Consider the following 20,626-nt stretch of genomic DNA (forward strand, 5'->3'; position numbering starts at 1 on the left):
TTTTACAAAACGCAGCAGAATCAAACATCAAAGGTGTAATCTGCATTTATTGTGACATTTTCTATTTAATCCCCCGGATGGGAGCTGTTTTTCCTGCTTTTAATCCTTCCCTCGCACTTTTTCTGCGACATTCTATATATGTCTGCAATGATTATCTGAAGTCATGCTTCTGCTGCTCGGCCGCCGTCTCCTTGAGCACTCTCCTGAGATGGTTAATAATCCTTAGATCTCTTCCTGAGCTCCATCATTCACTGCAGAGGTTGGGACTGTTGGAGCATGGTTAATAGGGGTATGGGAGGCGGAGAGGTTATGCTTAGAACAGACATCATGTGACTATTAGTGTTTTGGTACCCATGCAGGCAGAATAGTGCTCAGCATCAGTCAATGCAAGGGATGGCAAGGGCTATGCTAAAGCATCCAAGCAGCCATCAAACCATGTGTTGCATTGCTTGAACAGACGCCTTGGGTGGATTACCAGGGCTAGGATTGAGCCATCGCACAAACGAGGGCAGGAGGCTTGGTGTAGGGGGGATTATTTATCAGGTGGGGGGTCTACACTCTCTGGATAATGCATCAAAGCACCAAGCTTCGGTCTCTCAGCTTGAGCTGTCCGGCACGTTCAACCGATGATATGGATTCTTCATTGGGGGGTCAAGGAACAGAAAAACTGCCAAGGCCATGTGGGTCTAATCTGGGGTAAGAATTCTCATCCTTTTCAAGCGACCCACCCACTCACTTTTCCCGTCCTGTTTTTGTGCCAACTCTCGCATTGTTGATGTCGTTCACGTTACAATACATCTCCCCCGTTACCTCCTCCATCAACTCCCTAAACCGAACAGTCTGCGTGAATGAATAAAAGGATCTGCAATCAATGTAAATGATGGTGTGTGCTGCATCGAAGCGAGAAGTGATGATACATCAGCGCTAGTTAATGTCATGCGGGGAGAGGGGGGATTATTGTCAAAGGGACTCAGCTTATCTTCCTCCAATGTTTTGTCATTTTTTTTGCATTTTTTGATCTCCCATCGTGCTCATTATTATCCATTGTTTTGCCTTCTATACGTGTGATCATGCTCATTGCATGCATTGCCTTCGGAAGACGTGACCATAAATGTTCTTGGTCGACTATACAATCCATAAGAGACGTTCTTCGGGGACAGCAGCAGGCAGGGAAATGAGAAACACGGCTGACAAGAGCCTGTTCTATCTCCAACAATGGTTACATCAAAGGACGCTCTGCGGTATTCGCTCCATGACATTATCATATACTGCAGGGGAACAAAAAAAAAGTAAACTGGCAGGGAAAACAGCCATTTGTAAGAGCGAGAAGGATGACGTGCTGTCACCGGAGAACGGGACTCATTTACAAAGTCATCAACGCGACCTGACATTGATATTGTGAGGATGTTGATGACGCAAAGTGGGAATTCGTAGTCTCATGTGTGTAGTTACTGCAAAATCTGAAAAGCCGACGGGATCGATTGGTGCCTAGAAATTCATGCCCCGGATTATGTGCAAAGCATGTTAGCAAATCAATGTATTCTATCTTAATTGTTAAATGCCGACTCGGGGGAGATGCTACAATAAAGTGGCAATCAAATGATGAAGTGGAGAATACTCACGGGACGGAGGGTCCGGCCTTCTTTTTGGCCAGATTTATATCACTCGGTAACATTTCTTGGAGAACAAACCCCCAAAATTATTTCATTATTTTTCCTTTGTAGAAATTAGTAACCTACAGGTTATTTAATTCACTATGTCTAGTAAGAAATTTTGGAATTCAATTGAGGAGAAGGGTTAATTTTGAAATATTTTACTACTTCTCCGAACTCAAGGGGCGAAAATGAATTTATACTGTGACTCGAGGATGACCACCACTCATCCAAGGTTTCATAAAATTCTAATAATTGAAAGGGTTAATCAAAAGAGATTAATATTAGATTTGAGGGCACAAGCTGTGAAATCACAAAGCCTCCGTCTGCCACCGAGACCCTTATCTATGGCCATCTGGGACGAGAGCAAGAGAGTATAGGGGGGAGATGGAAGCGTTAGTCGGGATGTTTAGCCTAAAGAAAACCTTGATTTGCAGCGGTATTATTCTCTCTACTTCATTGTCACATTTCTGCATTATCATTTACGTCTAGGATATATTGGTCTTTATTATCTGTCCTATTGTTATGACATATGTGAAGCTGTTCTCCAACACCGGCCTTTAATTTCTTTGTCGTTTTTGCAATACTTAATTCATTTTACGTCATGGTAGGTATTGGGCTGGGTTTACCTATATCTCTCTTGCATCAGGTTCAGGTTCAGCACTGATGGCAAAACAGATATAAAAATGCATCATCTAGGCGTTTTTACCATTTACTGCTAGGCGCTGGTCAACAGCCGGACCCTGTTACATGAGACATTGAGTCAAACCACCAGGCAATCGCCTGCACTGGACAGGTGAGAACGATCCCACTGCAAACAATGGGATCAGTTCCTCCATCAGTTTCCCTACGATGTATTACTGAAATGGCGCATGGAAACGATGACGCAGAGGTGGCCACAAGTAATTCCAGCCTGCCATTTCATGCATCCGTCATGATTAATGAAAAAAAGAGCAAAGATTGTAGGTTTTAATTGTAGAAAAAAGTGTGTTACACCAAGGACAACATCTGAAAGAATTTTGTATGTTCTTCCCGTGTTTGCACTGGTTTCCTTACCCCACCAATTTAGATTGTGATCCCTAATGGGTACAGTGATGATAACGTCTGTAAAGTACTGTGAAAATTAAGGGCGCTATGTAAGTGTGTAATATATACCAAATTTTTTGGACTATAAGACACACTTTTTCCCTCCGAAATGTTAAAGCAAAGTGGGGGTGCATACTATAGTCCAGATGTACAGTACCTTATTTTATAGTCCGGCTTTAGATGGGGGGCGGTGGCAGTGGTGGAGAAACTGGTCACAGGAAGACGAAGCCTGCGGCCAACACTGTGCCCTCTGCTAAAGAAAATTATTATTCACTGCTCCCCAAGCCCATAGTCCCTCCCACCTATATTCACTGACGGCCCCGAGAGGTGGTAGGGGCTATTGGCGTGGGGAACAGTGAATATTCATTCTGTTTAATAGCGGGCACACTGTTAGCTGCAGCCGCTAGCTTCCTGCAGTGGCTGGGTGATCACGTGTTCCTGCTATTAAACATAATGAATGTTCACTGCTCCCCACGCCCATAGTCCTGGGTATGGGGAGCAGTGAATATTCCGGCAGCCCTTCTTGGCGTATGAGGGCGCAAGGCAGTGATGCTCACCTGATACAGTTGTGACAGTCAGAACTCCAATAGAAGCATGTAAAGGCTGCAGCAGGACCACCAAGGAGATGAATGAATGAGAAATATGGTGGTTCAGAGTCTGTGCTGACCGAGATTCAAAGATATGACCACACACACGACGGTGAAGCATGAATGCGGTTGATTGCAAACCCGTTTCAAGGTTTCCAAACCTCTTAATCAAGACCAAGCTACAATGATGATTCTGGTTTGGTCCTTATGAAGATGTTTGGAAACCTTGAAATGCGCTGTCAAGAAACCGCATTCATGCTTCACCTTTGTGTGGCATAAAAAATTCTGAAATGTTGCAAAATGGTGCGACCTTTGGCATTTTTACACCAGTCCCAACCAGCTATGGAAAACCCTTCCTGACAAATTCATCAAAATGCACTTTACTAAAGTTGTGTAAATTACTCCAGAAATATACTCCAGTCCTGACTGTTGTAACCTTTCTGGTGTAAGTGTACGTCAGTTGTAAGATGTGCCTAATCCATTCTGCGGTGTGCGCCTATTAATAAATTAGGTGCATATTACTACAGTGGCCCTATGTCTCATTCCAGTAATGAAGGATTCAGCTCTTTTTTACCTAGATAATTCATTTACTAGCTTCACCCTTTCACCTTTGTGCTCCTTAGTAGTTCATTTCATGAAGGTTTCGCCATGGGGCTGCCTCCCTCAGGTGCTATAGCCACCCTTTGTGCATCCCTTGTGCATACATAGTACACACTCAGGTCTGACCCAACACTTTGCTGTACATGTAATATGGCTACAGGTATAGGGTTCTAGCACTCTGTTTTGGTTACTCACAGTGAAGCCACTCAATTATTAAAAGAAGAAGAGCTCTTCTTAACTACTTAAAGGGGTTCACAATTATATTATTTAAAAAAGATGTGTTAGGGATACGATTTTGTTTAATTTACTAATATATAAGTATTACAGGTTCTCCTCCATTTTTTTAGTACCGCCTTCCTCACATTCTGCACAGCTCTCTTGATCTCACAATGGCTGCTAATGGAGGAGCATGTGACTATCATGTGATCAGCCTCCTCCAATTGAATGACAGCTTTCCCGTGCACACTGTATTTCAACTGGAGGAGACTGATAGGCCGGTCTGGTCACGTGCTCCTCCATCAGCGGCCATTGTGAGAACAGGAGAGATGTGCAGAATGTGAGGAAGGAGGAGACCCTGTAATAATACTTATATATTAGTAAGGGCCACAATATCATGTCCCCAACACAATTCTAATAACGCATTTAAAGATTTTTCTGTTTTCACGAAGGACATGCCTTTCTTTTTGTAATGAAAAGGCGGTCTATTTTCCATTCTACTTTCTGTATCAGTTTTTCATGGTTTGTAAAATCTCTGCTTGCTTTCATTCAATAGATATTGTAATAATTTTCTAGAGGATAAAAATCTGTCCTGGTCATAAGATGATCACACCAAGTCTCAGCTTGTACAGTTATCAAAGTTGTGTTGTTAAATGACCTGCTCTCTGGTTTTTCCAAGACATGTCCTGATTTTCACATTTATATCCAATGGGTTCTAAAATTGAAGGTTTCTTTTGAATATTAGCAAGCAGAGATCTTGTACACCAAGTCATTATTTATTATAAAACTAAAAGGCTAAGGCTGGTTTCACATTTGCGTTTTTTTTCACGGTATTTTAGCGCTAAATAGCGCATGCGTTTTTTTTTCCTATACTTTGCATGGGATGCGCTTATGTGCGCATACACATGCGTTTGTACGCGTTTTTCCGCGCATGCGTTTTTTTGCGGTATGCGCTCGGGCGCACAAAATGCAACCTGTTGCATTTTTTGGGCGTCCGACTTGCCTCAAAAAAACGCATGCGTGCGCAATGCGTTTTTTTACAGCAAGACACCCATTATAAGTCTATGGTGAGCATATGTGCGCATTGGCATGCTTATGTATGCGTTTTTTTGCACATGCGTTTTTTTTTTTACCATTAGTTTAGACAATGGAATTTAGGGGTTTGGGTTAGAGTTAGGGTTAGTTAAGGGGGTTTAGGGTTAGGGTTAGGGTCAGGGTCAGGGTTAGGGTTAGGATCAGGGTATGGTTTGGTTAAGGGTTAGGGTAGGGTCAGGGTCAGGGTTAGGGTTAGGATCAGGGTATGGTTTGGTTAAGGGTTAGGGTTAGGGTTAGGGTCAGGGTTAGGGTCAGGGTTAGGGTTAGGGTCAGGGTTAGGGTTAGGGTATGGTTTGGTTAAGGGTTAGGGTTAGGGTTAGGGTCAGGGTCAAGGTTAGGGTTAGGATCAGGGTATGGTTTGGTTAAGGGTTAGGGTTAGGGTTAGGGTTAGGGTCAGGGTTAGGGTTAGGGTTAGGGTCAGGGTCAGGGTTAGGGTTAGGATCAGGGTATGGTTTGGTTAAAGGTTAGGGTTAGGGTTAGGGTCAGGGTTAGGGTTAGGGTTAGGGTCAGGGTCAGGGTTAGGGTCAGGGTTAGGGTTAGGGTATGGTTTGGTTAAGGGTTAGGGTTAGGGTTAGGGTCAGGGTCAAGGTTAGGGTTAGGATCAGGGTATGGTTTGGTTAAGGGTTAGGGTTAGGGTTAGGGTTAGGGTCAGGGTTAGGGTTAGGGTTAGGGTCAGGGTCAGGGTTAGGGTTAGGATCAGGGTATGGTTTGGTTAAAGGTTAGGGTTAGGGTTAGGGTTAGGGTCAGGGTTAGGGTTAGGGTTAGGGTATGGTTTGGTTAAGGGTTAGGGTTAGGGTCAGGGTTAGGGTTAGGGTTAGGGTCAGGGTTAGGGTTAGGGTCAGGGTCAAGGTTAGGGTTAGGATCAGGGTATGGTTTGGTTAAGGGTTAGGGTTAGGTTTAGGGTCAGGGTTAGGGTTAGGGTTAGGGTCAGGGTTAGGGTTAGGGTATGGTTTGGTTAAGGGTTAGGGTTAGGGTCAGGGTTAGGGTTAGGGTCAGGGTTAGGGTTAGGGTTAGTAAAGTCATGGTTTGGGTTAGTGTGAGGGGCCACCTAATGTTTGGAAAAAACGCAAACGCGGTAAAAACGCACTAAAAACGCATACAAACGCATAAAAACGCTGCGTTTTTTTCATGCATGCTCATAAAAATGCTTGAAAAAAACGCAGCAGTTGTATGCTTTTGTATGCGTTTTTTCAATGCGTTTTTTTGCTGGAAAAACGCGCTGCAAAAAAAAGCAAGTGTGAAACTAGCCTAAGTTCCTACTATGAGCTCTTTGATGAATCTTTCTGCACCCATTAAGTAAGATAGGTTACTTGCATTTTTTTTTTTAAATGAACAGCATCAAAAACTCACCAAAAATCGTGGGAACGTAGCTTAATAGAAAATTCTGGGGGTTTTTCTTTTCATAATGCAAAGAAAAAAAAAACTATTTAAAGTGGGTTTTTCACTTTAAGAAAAGTGGACCCCAATCTCTTTCATATTTGTCAAATGGAAAAAAAAAAAGCAGGTACTCACCTTCCCCGGATCTAGTCTCTGTGTTTTGCCTGCAGTGGTGACGTTCTATCTACAGTGCACATCACCGCTGCAGACAATCACTGAGCTCAGAAGCTTGTGCCATCTGAGTAGTTGCTATGTTTATTATTATTTTTTTTAGCATAAAAGCGTTGGGGGACTTTTTCTTAAAGTAGAAAACCCCTTTAATAAAGTAATGCTTGAATAACGCTCACAATTTGGTTCTGCTATACATTTAATACCTGGAATGTTTTACTTCCGTTTCGGCATGCATTCACCCTTTTCGTAGAAGTTACTTTCAAAGAGAAATAGTGGCATATTGTATAGACACTTGTTGTAACTATTAAAAAGTAAATATTTTTGTATTTTTGACCTTTTTTTATTTAAAACGTAAACGATTGCTAGATGTACCTAGAACATTAGTAACAACAACATGTCTATCAGTGGAAATAGGTCATTGCCCAATGTCCTGAAATGACATTGGAACCAAACCATCAAGTCTGGTAATCCCACGTGTAGCTGATATTGGAGCAGATTACTGGCTTAAACAATCGCTTTTTTTGGTTTAACTCGTAAATAGCTAATTAGTCCATATTGACGATACGTTCGGATGTGATAATAATAACAGGCGAGTTCAGAATGTAATGTGCATACTCTGTAAAACAACTCTGTGGTTCCCTGCAGACAAAATCTATCCTCTTGGCAGTAAAAATGGTGCATTCAAAACAACCATTTTGCGGCTTTTTTGCAGTATTTTTTTTTTTGGGTGGAGGGTTGCCTTAAATGTGTGCTTTGTCTACAGTACATATTTAATAAAGTTAGTTTTATTACTCAAAAATGCTTCAAAACTGTAACAAACGTTTTTGTTGTGTTTTTAAGCATTTTTGGTGAGTAAAGTACTGTAGACAAGGCACACACGTAATCCAACCCCCCTCCCCCAAAAAAATACTGTGAAAAAATGCTGCAAAAAAGTTATTTTTGCAGCATTTTTTCACTTTCTGATCGCTTTCTATAGGTCAAAAGGTGCTGAAAGAATTGACATGCTGCAGATTTAAAAAGAAGCTGCAGTTCTCATATTCAGAGAGGGGGAAGAAAAACAGGCGTGTGTATGAGATTACTGAAAAAAAATGCTGCAAAAACACTGCATGCCCTCTACCACAAGATCATTGACTACAAGTTAGCGCACTTTTTATGTCGGATAATTTTAACCAGGGGCAAATCAATCATTTGGGCCATAGGCCAGTCACTCAGACTGCAGGCACCACAATCAGGGTAAGCCCATACTTAGCTACAGCACTCAAGAATTGAGTCTCCGCTGCTGTTATTGTCTAAAGTGCTGATGATAACGCTGCAGCCAATCAGTGAGATAAGCGGCTCTGGTCGAGTAGTTGAGCCTCTTAGACCCACTGAGCACACTGATTGGTTGAAGCACTGCTTAGGGGCGGGGGTGGGGTTAATGAAAACTGAAAAACGCTTAAGTTGGACAAAAAATTTCAATTTCAGCTGGTTTGACTATGTAATATGTATGAGGGGTTATCCTGACTTCACTCGAATTGCATAAGGGGAAAAAGGATTGGACTTATTGACTTTCACTGCCTGATCTCTCCGAAAATCAGTCACCAACAGAGGCTTCCTCCCGTCTACCCATAAAAAAACTGATGCATGCTCAGTCAGACGGAGTGTTCATGTGTATGGGGGAGTCAGGAGGAAGATGTCATCAGAATCAGTGTATAGCCTACAGCTATGTAAGGTGTGCCTGAATTTTTAGGAGTGGTGTCAGCTGGATATTACTTAGGACAATGCGTGATTGTAAATCTCCATTGTATGATTTGGTTCAGTATAATAAATATTAGCTAAAAATCAAATTTAGTTTAAGCCATTATATGTAATTAGTATAGTCTGATGGCTCTCATATGTGTTATTTGCTGTTCTCAAAAACAATTATTGTCACCAGGTGAAAATTTACTATTTGAAACAAAGGGTGTCATGAAGATATCCTCTTTTCAAAATGCTGCCGGTTCAGCGTTCAGCCGATTGCGGCTGGTCCTTCTCTCACTCTCGATCTGCCGTAGTCGGCAATGGAAGATACAGCCATATTGTTCCCCTATTCCATGAAATAAATGGATGTCGCAGGTCTACAAGAGGAGGAAATTCTTAAAAAATAGACCCCAGGTCTTCCATGTAGAGGGAGTCCCTACTTCTCCACGTTGTCCTACTCTTATGGACGTATCCACAGGTGTCTTCTGGTAGACCGTTCCAATACTGGTTCTTCTATGGGTCATCACTGCCCGGAACTTTATTACAGGCAGTAGGAGCAGTTTTCTAGATGATACTTGTTGATCCCTTTTTCATTTTCATTTTCCAGGAATACTGTGGTGTGAATACCAATTGTAACTATGAAAAAATTACCAGAATGTATGAGCTTAGTTGAAAAAATGCTCAAAAAACAACAGGAAATGGAAGATATTACAGCCTTAGATGGTGGCTACCTCAAACTAAGCCATAGGGCATGCTGGCCATAAATATTTAGCGCATAAACTGTTAGAGGATTATTCTCCTCAAAAAATCAAGTTATTCCCCATCCATTGTATAAAGGATAACTTGCTGGTCACTGGAACCCCCAGAAATCCTGAGATTTGGAAATCTCAGAATGGGTGTGTGCTGTCCCTTCCTGAATGGCGTTGAGGTGCATAAACTATCCATGAATTCCGTTAATTGTTTTTGGGACTGACGAATATAGCACCTGGCTATTTCCAGCCGTCCCAGGAGAGGAGACCAAGCATGAGCACTCCATTCAGGAAGGGGCCGCAGATCCCCATTCTCTGGCTACCAAAGACTCAATCATTTGGGGGGTTCTCAGTGGATGGATCCCCATTGGATATGGCATAACTTGATTTTTTTTAATAACCCTTTAAGGATAATATCAGATTGTGAATTAATTTTAGGTTGTGAATGTCAAAACCCTTTCAGTTTTACTGCAAATTGGCACAGTTTTGCAACTCCATTTTTGGCCTTGTGACTTGTCTTGGTGAAACACATTAATAAATCATGTTTTTCCTTCCTTTATTACCTGTTCTGTCGCCCTTGGGAAAAATACTATTGATGCATCTCCAAATGAGTTTTATTTATCAACCTACATTTTTTTCTCTTTTATTTGGAGAATAAGATATTCTCCCACCATTACTCCTACCTTCTTTAAGTACTTAATTGTATATATTGTTTCTCCAGTAAAGAATGCATTTCCTGCTTTACCACCGCAATAATGACTGAACGAGATCCTTCCTGGAAATGCTCTAGATGTGGAATGTGGGATTTGACTTCTATGGCGACAAAACACTGAATCATTGAAAATCCTGATGATGCAGAATTACTATATTTCCTGCAATTCAATATTGGAGACTTAACCTACTTTACCAGTAAATTGTCATTTATTTGGTCCCCCCCATTGTCTACATGCCAGCGACTTCTATTCTGTGATTTGTAGGACAAATGTTTGGTACTGGTAGGCAAAAACTGCTATTTGTCTAGTCCTTAATTTAGTAATTAAAAATAGAGTGACTCTGTGTGTATTTTTTATAGATTGTGTTTGTCAGATATACAAGTGGTTTATAATATTTCATTATTTGGACTTATACCCGAGTGTTAGTCTTTGAGGTACTGGCCATTGTTTATGCACGGCATGTCCGCCATCAAGTGCCTCCATACTGAGTAGGAAGAACTGCAGTACCATTCACAGCCACTATTCAATGTGTGGAGCCATGCTAACAAAAAATACAGCTAGTCTTGCAATAAACAAGCCTTCATCCAGCTATACTGATGGAAAAAGTAAAAATGTTATTGCTTTTTGATTGAGTTGATGAAAAAAGTCAGTAAGGCTGGGGCTACATGCTGAAATGTGTCACATGACAGCAGTTCTCTGAAAAGTTTCATAACAAAAACATGTGCAATTTGCCTTCAACTTTCTGTCAAGCGACTATTTTATAGCTCTGATTTTGCTTTAAATAAAACAACCAAATGTCATTATAAATACATTTCTAAGTGCATTTAAATAGCAAATCACTTGTTATTCAATCTTGTACATCTAACAGAAGGCTGTCCTACAATGTTAGTAGGACACATGTCTGTTGTGAACACTTTGACCTGACTTCTGAGTTTGGGCTCCCTCTGGTGGTTGCTGCTTGTAATGGAGCTGTTCGGGTTGACAGAAGTCAATCACCTGAAGATGATGACTGGAGGTCAGGTGTTACAGACTGGGAAGATTTAAATCAGCAAGCTTCCCTCAGTTGCTGCTGGTGATTTGGTTTTCTTCCTGTGCATTTTGAAGTCCGCTTGCCCCCTGTTTGGTCCTGCATCGTTCAGATAAGTTATTTGTTTGCTGGAATCTTTTTGCATTTGATCCAGTTTTTGTCTTTCTCTGCTCTCTGCTTTGCTGTGTGGGTTCAGCATTATTCCCTGCTGGGACCAGTGCTGGACCTTGTTTCATATGCTACAGCTTATGTCAGTCTGTTCAGTATTGCTAGTCCCCTGTTATATCAGTATCTTTTGTTTTGCTTTCAGTTCACACCAGAATGCAGATCTAGTGGGGGAGAGGTCGTATGGGCTGAGTATTTTTGCATATCAGACGTGTTGGATTTTTTTCTTAGGGTTTTTTGTGTGATTGCAGACAGTATCTTTTCTGTTCTGTTCTATCTAGACAGTTTGGGCCCCATCATTTGCTTACTCTATTTTCTGCCTGTGTTTGTGCCTCATCTTGTCTCACCGGCAATATATGTTTGGGGGCTATCTATTCCTTTGGGGTTCTAGTCCGGGGCAGTTTAGCTTTCCCCTTTCTTGCTTTAGGCTTAGTTAACTCTTTGGCTGTGCCGAGGCATCTAGGGCATCTTAGGTACGTCCCATGGCTAATTCTAGTTGTGTTGTTAGTTTAGGGGTCTGCAATCCGCTTAGTTACCAACCTTTCTGGTTTTCTGGTTGCCTAGCTTGTTACCCGGCTATCCTCCTCAGTGACCTAATCATAACACATGTCTGTGAGCATATGTATTAGTAAGCTCTGCTGCTGTGACCTGGAGATAGCATGACAGTGTGGGGTACAGGTTATCTCCAGGTCACAGCAGTCATTCAGATAGACATGTTGGACAGCAGTGTGAGCGGCCTCGTCTTATCTCAGCACTCTTGTATCTCCACTGTTGGATCAGATGGACAGAGTAGACAGCAGTATGAGCAGCCTCCTCATAACTTAGCACCCCTGGTATCGCCAGTATTACATCAGATGTACAGGGTGGAAAGCAATGTGAGCAGCCTCTTCTTATTTCAGCACCTCTGATATTTCCAGTAATACATCAGTTAGACATGGTAGACAGCAGTGTGATCAGCCTCTTCTTACCTCAGCACTCTTGTATCTCCACTGTTGGATCAGATGGACAGAATAGACAGCAATGTGAGCAGCCTCCTCTTACTTTAGCACCCCTGGTATCTCCAGTATTAGATCAGATGTACAGGGTGGACAGCAGTGTGAGCAGCCTCTTCTTAAGTAAGCACCCCTGGTATCGCAAGTAATAGATCAGTTAGACATGGTAGACAGCAGAGGGATCAGCCTCTTCTTATTTCAGAACCTCTGGTATTTCCAGTATTAGATCAGTTAGACATGGTAGACAGCAGTGTGATCAGCCTCTTCTTACCCAAGCACTTTTGTATCTTCACTGTTGGATCAGATGGACAGAGTAGACAGCAGTATGAGTAGCCTTTTCTTACCTTAGCACCCCTGGTATCTCCAGTATTAGATCAGATGTACAGGGTGGACAGCAGTGTGAGCAGCCTCTTCTTACCTTAGCCCCCCTGGCATCTCCAGTATTAGATCAGTTAGACTAAACATGGTAGTCAGCAGTGTGATCATCCTCTTCTTATTTCAGCACATCTGGTATTTCCAGTATTCGTTCAGACAGACATGGTGGACAGCTGTGCTGGCGGCCTCTTCTTACCTTAGAACCCCTGTATCTCTAGTATTAGATCAGATAGACAAGGTGATCAGCAGTGTAAGCAGCCTCTTCTTACCTCAGAAATACTGCATTAACAGTATTAGATCATATAGATAGGGTGGATAGCAGTTTTACCAGCTTCTTCTGATCTTAGCACTCTTGTATCTCCACTGTTGGATCAGATAGATGGAGTAAACAGCAGTGTGAGTGACCTCTTCTTACCTTAGTACCCTGAAATCTCCAGTATTAGATCAGATAGACAGGGTAGACAGCAGTGTGAGCAGCCTCTTCTTACATTAGCACACTTGGTATCTCCAGTGTGGAGACATGGGGGTCAGTGGGTGCTCTCATCCGTTGGCCCTGCTATCTTTATAAAGACTGCATGGACCAAGGCTCATACCACTGAACGCCTTCACTCTCTCCTTGTGGGCAGAGCACTACTCAGACAACACAAGGTGAGGGTAAAACAGTGTGGCAATAATATATTGAACCACAAACGCACAATAGCATATAGAACAGTCCCTGCAAATACCCAAGATGGTGCAAAATAGAGTCTCACCCTTCCGCTGACTCACCAGGATTAGAGCTGCATGCAGTGCCAAATACCCCCACAAGTGGCTCTCCGATTTTGATGGGCCCCCACAGAGAGTAGGTGATGACAAGCTTAGGAAGCTAACTGAGAGAAGTGAGGTAAGTGGCCAGGTGACCTGAATTTCCCAACCGGGATTCTTTTAAGATGATGGTTAGTGAAGCAGTCCTGTGTTCTTTCAGCCAGGGCCGTGGTCCCCTAAGCTGATATTCTGTAGAGTCACATGGACCAGAAGAAAAAGTCTCTTTATATAGTTCACAACTGACCTTCATCCAGCATCCAGAGGTCAGAAAGAGATGTGAATAAGGCCAACCTGCATTGTTTGTTTATGCAATCTTTGCATAGTTTTTTTTGCCTGTGTTTGGAATGCAAACAAACTGGCTGGCATGGACAATGTATGTAATCAGCATATCAGTAAACATCATTGTTTAGTGGCTATGCATTACTGTTTTGCAAAGATAACAGAAAAAAACTGTAGGAGGTAATATTAGGGGTAAATATTCGTCCTACAACAAGAGTCAATACTTCAGACAACAATTTATGATCCTAGGCCTGCTCAATTTACGTCTGGCATAATTAAGAGGAAATGCTGTGTTGTCACATTCAGTATTTGATCAGAAAGACAGGGTGGATAGCAGTGTGAGTGGTCTCTTCTTTCCTAAGCAACCTGATATCTCTAATGTTGTTTCAGAAAGACAGGGAAGTCAGCAGTGTGAGCAGACTTGTCTTACTGGTATATTCAGTAAATCGCCCTACACATAAAAGGAAAGGCAGAGCTTTGTACTGCACATGTGCACATACATCAAAACTACAGAATTAACATGTATTTATAATTGCATCTTCTTTAGTTATTAATTCTTTCCTATTCCTTAAGGAAACCCTTTAACACATCTGTGAAATATCATTTGTGGACTGGAATATTGGATGTCATCTTGGAATATGTTAATGAAAGCAGTAATTGTTCAACATAGAGCACTTTCAGCCGTTCAGGACTTAGACATAGATGTAGCCATGTTGAAACAGTGCCTAAGGGGCAGTAAATAGTTATATTATTAATGACAATGATGCTTTGTGGCAAGGCCAAGTCCTCATACATCTCCTAACAAGGATTGCTCAGCTTTTGCTGGGAGATTTCCATTCATTTTATTGCTAGAGGTGGAAACTGCAATGAGTATCAAAAAGTTGTATTTGTCTGAACTTCCCAGCCATCTAGGACCCAGTGGGACAGATCCAAATTTAGAGAGCTGTCCCAGGTGGTCCAAGGTATATGCCAATTTCACCTATATCTGCATCCTCAGATCACTGGGAGAATGGGGGCATCATACTGTGGGGTGAAGGCTGTATGAATGCATGATGCTTTGAGAGGGGTGGCTCTATAGAGAGTTTTTCTCACAGTGCTAGTGGAGATGTCACCGAGGTCACGGCAGTTCAACCCGGCTGGGAATGGAGCCTCAGTGACCAGACGTAATCTCTATGACGTCACCACCGGTCTCTGAGGCTGCGCTCGCAGCCATTCAGTCACCAGTGTCTTTCAGACTGGACGGACATCAGTTGAAAACTGTTAATCCCCCAGACATGGATTATGGCGTGTGACAGAACGATGGACAGGTATGGTACATTGTTTTTATTTTACTTTTATTACAGGAGAACGAAGGCTTCGCTGGAATTAGGCGTATAAATAAAAATGGAAAACTGTGTTTAGTGTTATTTCAAATAAAGGACTTTATTCTGGCTGTGTCTTTATTTACCATACAACTGTAGGATTAGTAATGGATAGGTGTCATATAGATGCCTCTCCATTACTAAGCCATGGGCTTGCTGTCACCTTACAATACAAAGGTGACATCAACCCCACAAATATGAGCCCCACTTGCCACCGATACAGGGCAAGTGGGAAGAGCCGAGCAAAGTGCCAGAATTAGCGCATCTAGTAGATTTGCCTTTTCTGGACAGCTGCGGGCTGCTATTTTTACGTTGGGGTGGGCCAATCCAATATCCTTGGCCCCTTACCAGCCTGAAAATACCAGCCCCCAGCTGTCTGCTTTAGCAAGGTTGGTTGTCAAAAATGGGGGGACCCCACACCGTTTTTTTAAATTATTTATTTAAATAATTGAAAATTCAGCGTGGGGACCCCTCTATTCTTGATAACTAGCCTTGCTAAAGCAGACAGCTGAAGGTTGCAGCCCCCAGCTGTGAGTTTTGTCTGGCTGATTAGCAAAAATACAGGGGAACCCACTCTGTTTTTTTTTTAAATTATTTATTTACAGCGCAGGAGCGGCTGATGAATGTTCCCATCCGTCACTCCTACTCTCACCGTTATCAGCGGCAGCAGGTGTTGGATGATGGGAGCTGTTGTCCCATCAGCTGACACCAGTGACTAGAGGTAAACTTTATACCTTCAATCACAGTTGAGTGCTCTCGCTGTCTTTTGACAGCGTGGGAACCTTGGCTTTCTGACTGGCAGTGATGATTTCTCCACTGATCAGAATCGGTGTTTCCGCGCTGTCATGCACATGACAGCACAGCAAACATTGAATGTTCGGGACCCCCATTCAAGTGAATGGGGTCCGAGCTCGGATCTGGGTATTGCTCTAGTACCTGAACCCGAACTTTTTGTAACTGTTCGGCCGAACCCGCCGGACCCGAACATCCAGGTGTCTGCCCGTCCCTACATGTTAGGTTATTCTAATAGATATGTAAAATAGCTTTGTAGTTACATATTTTCTTAATCTTCTTCCACTAATCCGGGTTCCTATTGTGCATTGTTGTTGTTGTTTTTAATGAAGAATTTCATAACTTCAAAGTTGGAATTAGGTGTATTCAAAAGAGTTTTTACAGCAGTATTTTATCAGAAAAGGTGGTAAAAATGCTAAGCACATTTCAATCATTAGTTTTAGTAAAAATGATTGTATTGTGCCATAAGTAACATTTACCACCTATCCGGGGGAAAGATACCGTATATTTGTGATGGCTGAGAAAACCAATGACCTGGAAGTTCTCTTTGTGAATGAAGTGTCAGTGAGCATGTGTGACCATTCTTCCAATATACTGTATAAGGGCCAATCCCTCAAAATACTTTCTTAATGATAAAAATGTTACAAAACCTTGTTTTTGGCAAAGTCTAATATTGCACACGTGGAACTGGAACCGGTGCTTGGGATTACACATATGTGCCCAAATTTTAATGGCATGATACAATCATTGGACTAAGAGTAACTAGGGCGTAGGTACCAAACAGCCTAGAAAGAGAAAGACAAGCCTAGGTGGACAGCATAAGTTACTTCAAAGGGTAATGAGACCCAGTACAGATCTGCACCCCCCAACCCACCCTTGCACAAGTCCTACAAACAAGGGTTCAGCGCAGCACCCCAGGGATCATGGAAATTATGTAGGGGAAACAAGAATCAAATCCTAGCATCCCAGTAGGTTAGGAGTAAAGTCATGTTTTTTTATTAAGAGAAATTAACAGCTCGATTACACATGAATAAAACATCATAAACAATAAAGGATGTAGTAAGACAATAGAGAATCATACATCACCACAATTACTACATCCTGACATCACAATCATCAGAGAAACATTACCCATTTGTACTATTAGATTCTAAGCTGTGGGGTAATTCAAATGTGAAAAACGTATGCGAAGGAATAGGAAAGAGAAAACGTAGGACAGAAATGAAGGAAGGAAGGGTAAAAGTTCACATGCAGTCAAAAATTCTTTTTGGTAAAAGGCTTTTTTTTCCAACTTAGCAAGTAAATACCTAAAAACAGAATATATGATAACTTGATGGTCTCTGGGAATCCCACCACTGGGTCCAAAACAATCTCAAGAATAAAACCCTGAAAAGCCATTTTTAATTGGAGCCTCATGATTATGAGCTTCCATGGCTGCATTAAATCCGAGCTCTTCTGAGTTATGCTCCTCAGATCGATGGAGACCCAACGTTGGGTTCTGATTTCTATAACTGCCTATCCCAAGCTGTGCAAGTTCTGTCATCGCCGCATTCAAATGATGCACATGAGGGCCATGTTCTTGGAATTGGTATGGGCCTAGTGGTGGGACTTCCAGCTATCCGCACGTTATACAGTTGTGGCCAAAAGTATTGACACCCCTGCAATTCTGTCAGATAATACTCAGTTTCTTCCTGAAAATGATTGCAAACACAAATTCTTTGGTATTATTATCTTCATTTAATTTGTCTTAAATGAAAAAACACAAAAAGAATTGTCCTAAAGCCAAATTGGATATAATTCCACACCAAACATAAAAAAGAGGGTGGACAAAATCATGTGATGCTTCTCTAATTTGTGTAATTAACAGCACCTGTAACTTACCTGTGGCACCTAACAGGTGTTGGCAATAACTAAATCACACTTGCAGCCAGTTGACATGGATTAAAGTTGACTCAACCTCTGTCCTGTGTCCTTGTGTGTACCACATTGAGCATGGAGAAAAGAAAGAAGACCAAAGAACTGTCTGAGGACTTGAGAAACCAAATTGTGAGGAAGCATGAGCAATCTCAAGGCTACAAGTCCATCTCCAAAGACCTGAATGTTCCTGTGGCTACCGTGCACAGTGTCATCAAGAAGTTTAAAGCCCATGGCACTGTGGCTAACCTCCCTAGATGTGGACGGAAAAGAAAAATTGACAAGAGATTTCAATGCAAGATTGTGCGGATGTTGGATAAAGAACCTCGACTAACATCCAAACAAGTTAAAGCTGCCCTGCAGTCCGAGGGTACAACAGTGTCAACCCGTACTATCCGTCGGCGTCTGAATGAAAAGGGACTGTATGGTAGGAGACCCAGGAAGACCCCACTTTTTACCCCGAGACATAAAAGAGCCAGGCTGGAGTTTGCCAAAACTTACCTGAAAAAGCCTAAAACATTTTAGAAGAATGTTCTCTGGTCAGATGAGACAAAAGTAGAGCTTTTTGGGCAAAGGCATCAACATAGAGCTTACAGGAGAAAAAAAGAGGCATTCAAAGAAAAGAACATGGTCCCTACAGTCAAACATGGCGGAGGTTCCCTGATGTTTTCGGGTTGCTTTGCTGCCTCTGGCACTGGACTGCTTGACCGTGTGCATGGCATTATGAAGTCTGAAGACTACCAACAAATTTTGCAGCATAATGTAGGGCCCAGTGTGAGAAAGCTGGGTCTCCCTCAGAGGTCATGGGTCTTCCAGCAGGACAATGACCCAAAATACACTTCAAAAAGCACTAGAAAACGGTTTGAGAGAAAGCACTGGGGACTTCTAAGGTGGCCAGCAATGAGTCCAGACCTGAATCCCATAGAACACCTGTGGAGAGATCTAAAAATGGCAGTTTGGAGAAGGCACCCTTCAAATATCAGGGACCTGGAGCAGTTTGCCAAAGAAGAATGGTCTAAAATTCCAGCAGAGCATTGTAAGAAACTCATTGATGGTTACCGGAAGCGGTTGGTCGCAGTTATTTTGGCTAAAGGTTGTGCAACCAAGTATTAGAATGAGGGTGCAAATACTTTTGTCTGGCCCATTTTTGGAGTTTTGTGCAAAATGATCAATGTTTTGCTTTTTGCTTCATTCTCTTTTGTGATTTTTCATTTAAGACAAATTAAATGAAGATAATAATACCAAAGAATTTGTGTTTGTAATTGTCACGCGGCGGCTGCCGCGGACTTCCTCTCTTACCTCCCTCCGGCCCCTGCTCACCCGCTCTCCGGGGGTCACCTCCAGCACATCTTTCGTCTCCATGGACTGCCCCAACATATTGTCTCGGACAGAGGAGTCCAATTCACCTCTCGCTTCTGGAGAGCTCTATGCAAATCGATGGATGTCACCCTTGACTTCTCCTCATCTTATCATCCACAGTCCAACGGTCAGGCAGAACGGACGAATCAGAGTTTGGTGAACTACCTCCGGCACTTTTCTAATATCCACCAGAACGACTGGTCTGAATTACTCCCGTGGGCTGAGTTTTCTTATAATAACCACATCAGTGAATCTTCTGGCAAATCCCCGTTTTTTGTCGTCTACGGTCTACATCCTGGTGTACCTCTACCAGTTCCCCCCGCCTCGGGTGTACCGGCGGCTGATCTTCTGTCCGGCGAATTCTCCAGGATCTGGCAGGAGACCAAGACCGCTCTCGAGTTGGTGCGTAACAGGGTAAAAGGATTCGCAGACAAGAGGCGCCTGGATGTCCCACCATATCACCCAGGTGATAAAGTTTGGCTAGCCTCCAAGTTTATTTGCCTCAAAGTCCCGTCCCACAAACTGAGCCCCCGCTATATTGGACCTTTTGAGGTCTTGTCCCGTATTAATGATGTCTCCTATAAATTGCGTCTTCCCGCCTCTCTCCGCATCCCTAATGCTTTCCATGTGTCTTTGCTTAAGCCAGTTATTTTCAATCGTTTCCTTTCTGAAGCTCCTCACTCACCTCCGCCTGCCGCCGCAGACGATGTATTTGAGGTGAGAGATATTTTGGCCATGAGAAAGCAAAAAGGGAAAACCTTTTTTTTGGTTGATTGGAAGGGCTTTGGTCCTGAGGAGAGATCCTGGGAGCCCCAGGAGAATATCCAAGCTCCTCGAATCCTGGCTAAATTTTTGTCCGGTCTGCGGGGGAGGGCGCGTAAGGGGGGGGGTACTGTCCCGCGGCGGCTGCCGCGGACTTCCTCTCTTACCTCCCTCCGGCCCCGGCTCACCCGCTCTCCGGGGGTCACCTCTCTGCCGCACCGGCCGCTGCGGGTCTCGGCGCGGTCTCTCCCGGCCTCCCGTCCACGGCCCACGATCGCCTCTGTCCAGCCCCCTGGTGCGCGCTCCCGCTCCTCCTCCTCGGCGGGTGCGTCTCCTCGCTATGGCCGGGCGCGCGCGCTCTCCCCCACCTGAGGACGCGCGTCTCCTCCTCCAGCTGGAGGTCATGACCTGGAAGGCCTTCGCTCTCCCTATATCAGGCCGCCTCCTTCTGGAGGCGATGCCTGACTATCATTAGTACTTGCTAGTGACTCTGGCCGCTCTCCTAGCGCTCCCCTGCCTTTTCCCGTGCATTTACCTAGTTCCTATTGTGCTTCCTCTCCTAGGTTCTGTGGCTTCGGTTCTCGTCCGTGTCCCTCCTGTGTCTTCAAGCCTTGCCATCCCTCCTGTCTCGCCAAGACGTGCCGTCTCTCCTGTGTCTCCGAGCCGTGTCGTCTGTCCAGTGCCTGCTCTTTGGATCTACCTGTCTGTCCGCTCTGACTTTCCCGGGTACCGGCTACCGTGGTGATAGTTCCCCGTGGGCCTGCCCCATACACTCCCTGTATAGGGGGTGGTCCACCTGGTCAGCTCGCCCTCGGGAGGTTCGTTGCCACG

At 43.4% G+C, this 20,626-nt stretch overlaps 1 protein-coding gene across 2 annotated transcripts in view; it reads left to right on the forward strand.

Annotated features, from left to right (window-relative positions):
* The first annotated feature begins 337 nt into the window (after window positions 1-337).
* Window positions 338-20,626, forward strand: part of LOC141085775 (regulator of G-protein signaling 8-like) — a 50,560-nt gene continuing 30,271 nt past the window's right edge. For both annotated transcript variants that reach the window (XM_073571340.1, XM_073571341.1), the window contains exon 1: window positions 338-696. In XM_073571340.1, the coding sequence (XP_073427441.1) occupies window positions 569-696 (128 nt within the window). In that variant the 5' untranslated portion in view covers window positions 338-568. The remainder of the gene's footprint in view (window positions 697-20,626) is intronic.

The sequence above is a fragment of the Dendrobates tinctorius genome, unplaced genomic scaffold (assembly GCF_039654945.1).
Source record: "Dendrobates tinctorius isolate UK_male_01 unplaced genomic scaffold, ASM3965494v1 ptg000029l, whole genome shotgun sequence".
NCBI lineage: Eukaryota > Metazoa > Chordata > Amphibia > Anura > Dendrobatidae > Dendrobates > Dendrobates tinctorius.